The 8,805-nt window shown below is 28.8% G+C and overlaps 2 protein-coding genes and 1 long non-coding RNA gene across 3 annotated transcripts; 2 read left to right on the top strand and 1 right to left on the bottom strand.

The window, feature by feature from the left end:
- The first annotated feature begins 411 nt into the window (after positions 1-411).
- Rpl10ab (ribosomal protein L10Ab) lies at positions 412-2,671 on the top strand. Its single transcript, XM_076374871.1, has 5 exons — positions 412-507; positions 1,027-1,182; positions 1,732-1,880; positions 2,124-2,296; positions 2,443-2,671. Exons 1-5 carry the CDS (start codon positions 503-505, stop codon positions 2,611-2,613), a joined length of 654 nt encoding a protein of 217 aa, XP_076230986.1. The 5' UTR covers positions 412-502; the 3' UTR covers positions 2,614-2,671.
- Positions 2,672-2,810: 139 nt separating this feature from the next.
- LOC143177092 (uncharacterized) lies at positions 2,811-4,484 on the top strand. Its single transcript, XR_013001534.1, has 3 exons — positions 2,811-3,374; positions 3,808-3,940; positions 4,232-4,484. It is a non-coding gene; the product is annotated as an uncharacterized LOC143177092 (long non-coding RNA).
- Positions 4,485-4,876: 392 nt separating this feature from the next.
- Positions 4,877-6,256, bottom strand: LOC143189070 (synaptosomal-associated protein 29-like). Its single transcript, XM_076393707.1, has 2 exons — positions 5,867-6,256; positions 4,877-5,609 (listed from the first exon to the last, which is right to left on the bottom strand). The coding sequence occupies exons 1-2, from the start codon at positions 6,131-6,133 to the stop codon at positions 5,091-5,093; spliced, it is 786 nt and encodes a 261-aa protein (XP_076249822.1). The 5' UTR covers positions 6,134-6,256; the 3' UTR covers positions 4,877-5,090.
- Positions 6,257-8,805: the final 2,549 nt, after the last annotated feature.

The following is an 8,805-nucleotide window of genomic DNA, read 5'->3' as shown; positions in this document are numbered from 1 at the left end:
CTTATAAATCGGATTAAATAGCTGCTTTGCATTCTCGAGTAAAATTTTCTGAAGTTCTAAGTTTTTTAAAGACTCATCTTATCTTGTGAGCAAGATGCTTCAGTGTTCCATAGTCACGAACTCATTTATAATTATCATTTAATTATCACGTGATAGTTTATTATGTCCATAATTTGGGTAAGATTAATCAAAAGCTTTATATTTCGTATTTGCATGGCCTACCTATGGAACAATTTTTTTAATTAAAAAATAAAAACACTTTATCAGTAAAAGTTTTCAGTAGATTGCGTAACACACTTTCGTATTGCGCCACATGTGTCAAGTTGATGAACTGTAATAGAGAATCTCAAAATAGCCATGCGTGTTCCCATCTAGAAAGTCAAATGATATTTGGATCATTTCTGCTGGCGGCGTCGATGCATTCCTTTCCGGTTTTAGTAGGGCGGTGGGTCGGTTCGTTTCGTTATTCGTCCTCGGTTCGCGTGTTCCATCGTAAGCGAAAATGACGTGAGTATTTCATCTGTCCATATTTCATCAATCTATTATTTTAATCCCTCCTTGTTGCAAAGAAAACTTAGTTCAAAATAGAAATTTACCATTATTATTAATATTTTTTCAATATAAAACTATATTCAAATACTTTTGCTAGTTTAATCTTTGTATACCGAGCTACGTAATTTAACAATCTGTTCTAATATATTTCTATTAATTTAATTTATGAAATAGTTTTTAGTATAATTTCGTTAATATTAATTAACACTTTGTTTGTACTATAGAAAATATTTGAAAGAAATAATCATGTAATGTGATTATTGAAGTTATTTTTATTTTTTAATTTCAGTGTCTATTTTTTGTTTTATATTGTATGAGTATTAGGTATTATTTAATTTCTAGCACTAGATTGTACCTATAAATATTGTACCCTATAAAATTTATAATATCAAGTGTACAAATGTAAGAAAGTGAGGTTGTATTTATAGGTTATAGGTAGCACGTGGTATTTACGATAATCTTTTTAATCGACAGGTCTAAAGTATCGCGTGATACTCTTTATGAATGCGTAAACGGTGTTATTCAAAACTCTCAAGACAAGAAGAGAAAGTTCTTGGAAACGGTGGAACTACAAATTGGTTTGAAGAACTATGATCCACAAAAGGACAAACGTTTCTCAGGCACCGTCAAGTATGTTTCTACCTGACATTGAGGATTCTTTTCGGTTTTTGGTGATTATTAGTAACATCTTTTTGTAACTAACATCCGAAAAGGTTACCTCATGTAAAGTCAGGAAGCTGGGCTTTGCCTGGCGGACCTGTACCCAGGGTCTTAAATAAATTGGGGAGGTTTTTAACCGTTACTTTTATTATAGGATCATGAGTCATCATGATCCTATGGGTAAGTTAATATTTAATGTGGAGGCTATTTGACTGAATCAATTATTGAATCCAATGTTCGGTGATGGTAAATTATATTGCATGTATTATCTGAATAATGTATGTGGATCACTTAAATATTACTGAGAACATTGACTTTAATAATTGTATTTATAAAGATCACTCAAATCTGAAAGATTTTAGAATTTTATCTGATTCTTAAGAACCAACATTTGTTAACATGTTTCTTAGAGGATTAAATAAAACTTAAATGAGTGTGAAATTAAGGAGAATATATAAAAGAGCAACATTGTAAAATAACTATTTTTATAATTAAATATCTAACTTATCTTTATCAAAGGCTAAAGAACATCCCAAGACCAAAGATGCAAGTATGTGTTCTGGGTGATCAGCAACATTGTGATGAAGCTAAAGCAAATAATATTCCATATATGGACGCTGAAGCATTGAAGAAATTGAACAAGAACAAGAAACTTGTTAAGAAATTAGGTAAATATAAGTTTAAAACTTCTATAAATGTTATATTATCGGTCTTCCTAAAAGCACCATGACTAATAATAATCTTAGAGTTGTGGTTGTCGAATGGAAGAAGATTAAATTCTCCACTTGGTGAGGGCGTTGTATTTAATATCTTCGCACCTCAATCCGTGTAGAAACATATTAAATACTAAAACTTACTTAAATTCTAGCTGTTACTTCAGTCTAAAATTTAATCCACACTTTTGTTTATAGCTAAAAAGTATGATGCTTTCTTGGCTAGTGAATCCCTGATCAAGCAAATTCCACGTATCCTTGGTCCTGGTCTTAACAAAGCTGGTAAATTCCCTGGCCTTCTTTCCCATCAAGAATCAATGGTGGGCAAGATTGACGAGGTAAAAGCTACAATCAAGTTTCAAATGAAAAAGGTATGTTTTTAATTTTGTAAGATTATTAGCAATTCATTCTTTTACGTTAAAAACTATTAGAGAAAGTTTAAACTATCGATCAAAGTCCGTTTGCAGGAAGTGGAATTTATTGTTTTTAAATGTAATTTTTTTAAATTTGTTACCAGGTGTTGTGTTTGTCAGTGGCTGTAGGACATGTGGAAATGACTCCAGATGAATTGGTGCAGAATGTTCATCTTTCGATCAATTTCTTGGTTTCCTTGTTGAAAAAACATTGGCAAAACGTGCGTTCTCTTCACATCAAATCTTCCATGGGACCTCCTCAAAGACTGTACTAATTCAGTTAGTATAAAGGTTTTTGATGTATATTGAACGAATAAAACAAAAATTTGACAATTTTGGTGTAACGCGTCATACTTCCACATTTTTTATTCCTTGTATGAAACTAGTATTATGTATTATACAGTTTTTTTATTGTTTTATTTATGAAATATGTATATATATTTATTACATTAAAAATCTGCAAAAGTTTTTTGTTTAGCAAATATAATTTATTTCTCTCAAGTCACTAAAATTAATCAATCGTATGACAAAGTAACTAATTAAGAAAACCCCTATGTATCAATTCTGAACTATTAGTTAATGAAACAATTCTCACGAGTATTTAATTCGCTAAACTAATGTGTTTTGTTTCGTGAATATTATATTATTTTGGTCCACCCAGTAAATTCCTTGTAAATATAGAACTATCTTGCTTTAGATTTCTCTGTCTCTTTGTTTTCGACGAAATTGAGATGTGTATCAGAAGACAACGTATGCATAATTACGATAACAATAGTTAAGCTTGTGTGCATTTTTATCATTGTAGCGTAGTTATGTTATAATTCAGAGAAAAACAAGAACTACAATTGTGAAAAATTGCAGGAAATGTAATTATATACATCAATCTATTTGATTTAAGATAAGCATTGTAATTACAGTGTATGAGGAATATAAATACGCAAGCGTTCAGAATGCGACAGTTCTTTTTAATAAAAAGTTCTGTAAGATGATGTTGTTTAAAATTAATCTGTTTCTTCTTGTGCTAATTTTTATGGGGGTATTATTTTAAAAATAAGTTTAACTATTTTCATTGTATGATTACATATTAAAGTTATTCATATCAATAATTAATTTATACTTCATTATTTATTGCTGATGTAATGAGTTGGATAATACTGATCAAAATAAATAATACTATTTCTATGAAAAGTACAATATGAGTTTCTTGATCGAAATATTTTTATATCGACTTATCTCTGATAGTAAAAGCGTTATTTTATTACTTATATGGTTGCTCTAATATGTACATACATACATTGACAAAATAATATTTTATTAGTTTTAGACTTTATGATTTTTAGTATGAACAATACTTTTCTATTACGTTTGTTTCATTTTCGATTCTATATATCTATACGTTACAGTAAAATGTAAAGAAAATTCGAAGTCATAAAATTAACAGAACCTATTCTGTGTTCTTGAATTCATAGGCTTTTTTAATGCCTGCAAATGTCGAAAGTTTTACGACTAATCATCAAGTGAAGGGAGTAGCATGCAGAGGTGGTTGGAGACGGTGGATGAATAATGGCAATAATTCAACTACTGGTGGAAACAATGCAAATGGTAATCAGATAAGTAAATTATATGTTTTATAGATCAAGAATAGATGATGAAACCACATATCCTAGAATTATTTTTATAATTTAGAATCATTGCTTTTAATCCATGATTGATTTACAGAAAGTTCATTATTTTGATATTTAATTTTAAAATTTATATGCATATATTTCATTTAACATATGACCTAATTTAATAAGTACCTAATAGACTAATTTAATAAACCTAGTTTGTGCATTTAAACAATTACTTTAGAAAGATATATTTCTGTGCATATAATTATATTTATTTACACAGGTGGAGGAACTGGAGACACCGAACAAGTATAAGATTCTGGACTGGACTAATGATAGGTAGAAAACAGGAGAATATAGTGAAATATGGTGAAATTGAATTATTTGGGTATTATAAAATGTATAATATTATGTAACCATATTTTTGTAGGAAAGTAAAGCATTATCATATACATCAAGAGAATTGAATACTTTATTATTAAGCATTCAAAACTTTATATTCTATGAACAAATTATATTTGATTTAATTCAGTTCATATTTGTATAATTATTTCCATATTTTATAAACATTTATTTATAATCATTTATTTTATTGCACATTGACTGTTATTATAAATATCTATGCTTATATAAAGTGTTTCAGTTATTCAGTTATTCTATAATTACATCATTTCTTAAAGTTGGCAGTGGGAATACAAAGTTCTATTCAATGAATCTTATCACATAACATTCTAAGTTGCATTGAACTTATTATATGTAAGATAATACCAAAAATTTGAATAAAACATTTTTTATATCTGTAAATATACATATGCATTTATATATATTTCTATTTACGTCTAACTTCAAGTATTTTGTATTAGATGCTACAATGGGTATAAAAAAATTGAAATGAATACAAATAATATACAAATTTAAGTATAATTTAAATATTATAATTTTCTATATTATTCTAAATTATATATTACAGAATCTTATAAAATAAATTTACAGTACAAATAATACACATACTATCTTATAGATTTAACTAAATAAGACAATATCAAATCTTCATTTCTTTACTCATACATTTACAATTTGAAGATGTATGAAATTTTACCTAATAAGCATATTTGGTTTATCATATGCACTGCATATATTGTTCACTTCTTTAATAAATGAGTAAGATCTTTATTTTGTCTCTGAAGCATAATGTCTGCTTTCTCTGCTTCATCTGTTATGTTATCAATTAAATCATTTTGCATATCTATTTCTTCTGATAATCCTATTGCTAATCCTTTTAATCTAGCTATGGAACCACTCATTTCGTTTAAATTTTTCTCTAATCTCTTGCTTACATTATTAGTCATATAATTGTTAGTCTCAACTTCATTGTCTAAACCATGTAACTTTAACGCTGGACTAGTATTAGCTAAATTAGTTTGCACTTGTCCTAAAGAATTAGACAGTGCAGGAGATGTCATTGATTCAGAGCTAACGGACCCTGATAGATTTGTGGATGATATTGGTGCATCCAATGATTTCCCACTAAGATAATTTTTAAGACTTCCAAATACACTTTTTATTCCTTGAATATGTTTTTGACTAAATCTCAATGTACTGTTAATATCATTTAATCGTTTCTCTGTTCTTTCCAACTGTTCTCTTTGCCTAATGAGTTCCTAAAATAAAATTATTAATTCTTTTACATTCTGTTTAGTAGCATAATGTAATTTTTATCTTCATGTAAAATAAAATGAATCACACTAAAGCGATTCTCATTAATATTATGTCACAATGTCATATGTGAAATTTTACATATGTCAAACTGTTTTCATTCATCAGTTATTACAGTTTAATATTTATATTAATTTTTTTCTATACTTATATATAGTTTATTTATATACAGTTTTATATCAAGACAGTATTTCAAAAATACCTCTGCAGTGGCAGCTCCAATCTGCTCAGAATCCCTTAACAATGAAATGGATCTTTCTGACGATTGTATTGTTCGTTCTTCGATCTCTTTTCTTCGTTGTAATAATTGTTGACGCTTTTGTTCGAGATCGTCAAAATTGTAATGATTATAAGATGTACTACCAGAAGATCTTGATGGAGTACTCTTCAGAAATGTTTCGTCATCGACATCATCCTCGATAGAAAAAAACGGATTCGTTGAATCCCTTAAATAATTTTGACTTGCCATTTGAATTTGTTGCGCATTTACACTATTATTCGTCTTTATATATGCAAAAACTGTCTAAAGACTTGGTTAAGTTGCCCAACATTGGTATTCATGGTTATGCGATCTCTGTTATACATTGGTCAATTGTTGTTTGACATATAAAACTATTAGGTATGTTTTTCTAAGATGTCGCTATACGATTTGACTTATGTTTCATGAATAAGAATTCAATTTCTGAAAAAAAAACATTGATAAGAAAATAAAATGTTTTTAAATAGCGACATTATTCCGATAATGGCAAACTTTATTTTGATATTTAATAATCGAAATTGTTAACAATTTCCATGAGACGTTGCGTGAAACTGTATTTGCCTTTCATTTATTCGAAATTTTCGTTGTTACAGATTCTTTAAATATCACTAAGTGTGTAAGTATATCTGAGTTATTTGTTTATTGCAATAAGACTTTATAAAATTTAATCAAAATATGGACAACACAAGATTGTGATGAAGAGAAAATAAAATGCAGAGGAATAGGAAAATTGTTTACTTATTACTTTATTTAGAACTTGAAAGTATGAAAGTATCGTCAACTCTCCACAGTTTATCATACAATGATATCGTGTAATACAGTTCTGTTCATTTACTGCTAACAAGTGTTAAAAATCTCTTGTAAACAGTTGTCTAACAAATAAAACTTATTAATTTATTTATACTCTAAACAATCAGTACACAGTACAAATAACAGTAATTTATAATACGTGATTAGTTTTAACAAAAACATTTCATAATTATTGCAAAAAGCTAATTTTTAAATTTCTCAGCAAGTGATGTTTGTATCTACATATAAAGTTTCAGCAGTGACATCTCTCGAATGACGAGGTGTAGTGCGGACGAAATTCTGTTTTTCATTTCACTGATGTCGCCGCTAGATGGCGCAGAAAATAATCAATTTAAACTTGAATATCAACATAAATATGTTTTAATTTAAAACACGAAGTATCACAATACTATACGTATAACCTATGTTATTTAAGTGTAACGATTTATCACTCTTAGTGAAAGACCTTATTTACTAGTTAGTGCTTCTGTCAGTACATATATACATCTATTCTCTATTGCTTATTCAATCTAAAACGTACACTTTCTTTCTAGCCCATGCTTCATGAGTAATGTCAAAAGGGAGAAGAAATAAGCCCTCACGTACTTATTGTGTTTGTTCTGATATACACGCGTATGTATTAACACTAATTTTCATATGTATTCGTATCATTGTTTATATTATTTATACCCAAATACAAATATGTAATATCAAATTGTGTCTATTGCATGCGCGAGTATCGCAAGTTGTTCTCGTTTTCGTGTGTGATTCTTCATAAGATCAAGTGATCCATTGATTTACCAACGCGCACACAGACGCTCAGTTAACTTTATCATAGTTTAAAACATTTATCTAACTTTATCATACTTAGCGCAACATTGGACGTTCTTAGCTTTAAAATCCTAGTTATATATCATAGTGTAATTTAGTGTTAGTTAATGCTAGTTCACGTATACTCTCTACAAACACTTTAAGTGCCATTATTTACAGAGTCACGTTCATACTACAACGCAATTCTAGGATTGCTACATCCAAATCGGATCGAAATTCATATATGTAACTGTTGCAGCAAAGGTGGGCGATGGAAAGGTCTAAGCGAGCAAGACTCGATACTCTCGATTCTCGAAACTCGAGCAGATATTCCAGGAATTCTCGAAGCTGCGCGCGCAGTCCCCTTTGAACAGAATAGCGGCGAAGTGCAGAGTTCATCGTAATGGTAAGTTTTTTGTTATTTTCATTAACATTATTATAGAATTTGTTGGTTTTTATCTATTTCGGAAACTGGAAGCTAATTCCATGCTACTGTGTAACAAAATTATGTATTTTTCATTATATTTTTGAATTGTATGAAATATTTGGATCTGACTTTTAAGAGACAAGTCGTTTTAATAATGACGCCTGCTACCAATTGCTACTGCGCATGCGCGATCATGTTTCTATTTTTAATAGTTTCTTCGCGCTCATGCAGATGGCAATATCGTCTCTGTTGAACACATGTAGAACATATGTTTAATTTTTCATCCCTCAATCGGGGTTTGATTATCGTTGCCTTGATGATCGTAATTTTTAATGTTCAGTATAGTTTGGGATAGGAGTATTTGAGCTAATAAACAGACTACATGTATTTTTCTATATATGTACTCTCAAATTATTCGATCTTTAGTATTTGATGTGTCTCTCAATATTTTGCTTCGAATTCCTTTTTTTAAATTAAAATTTGAATGGAGTCCTTAAGATTGTGATGTAATTTTATTACTTTTGCAGTTAACTTTTTTTTTAAATTAGTGTCGCAATATGAATTGACCTAGTTTCTCTATTTCGTATCCATAACGCAACGAATTTTAAACTAAATAAATAAAAATAACAATAAGAATAGTAATAAAAACTATAGTAATATTAATAGGACTTACCTTAGCTGTGAATTCAATTATTTTAGAGTGAAGTTAAATTCAGTTAATTAGGCTCAGATAAGTAAGATAAATTGGAAATATAACTCGAAACATTAAATTTTAACAATCAGCTCCAATCTTCTCTAAGATACTTAAATTAGATTTAGTTAATTAGATTAACGATGAATTAAATAAGTTAGGATA

The sequence above is a fragment of the Calliopsis andreniformis genome, chromosome 3, assembly GCF_051401765.1.
Source record: "Calliopsis andreniformis isolate RMS-2024a chromosome 3, iyCalAndr_principal, whole genome shotgun sequence".
NCBI classification, from domain to species: domain Eukaryota; kingdom Metazoa; phylum Arthropoda; class Insecta; order Hymenoptera; family Andrenidae; genus Calliopsis; species Calliopsis andreniformis.
This window is presented reverse-complemented; position numbering and strand designations above follow the sequence as displayed.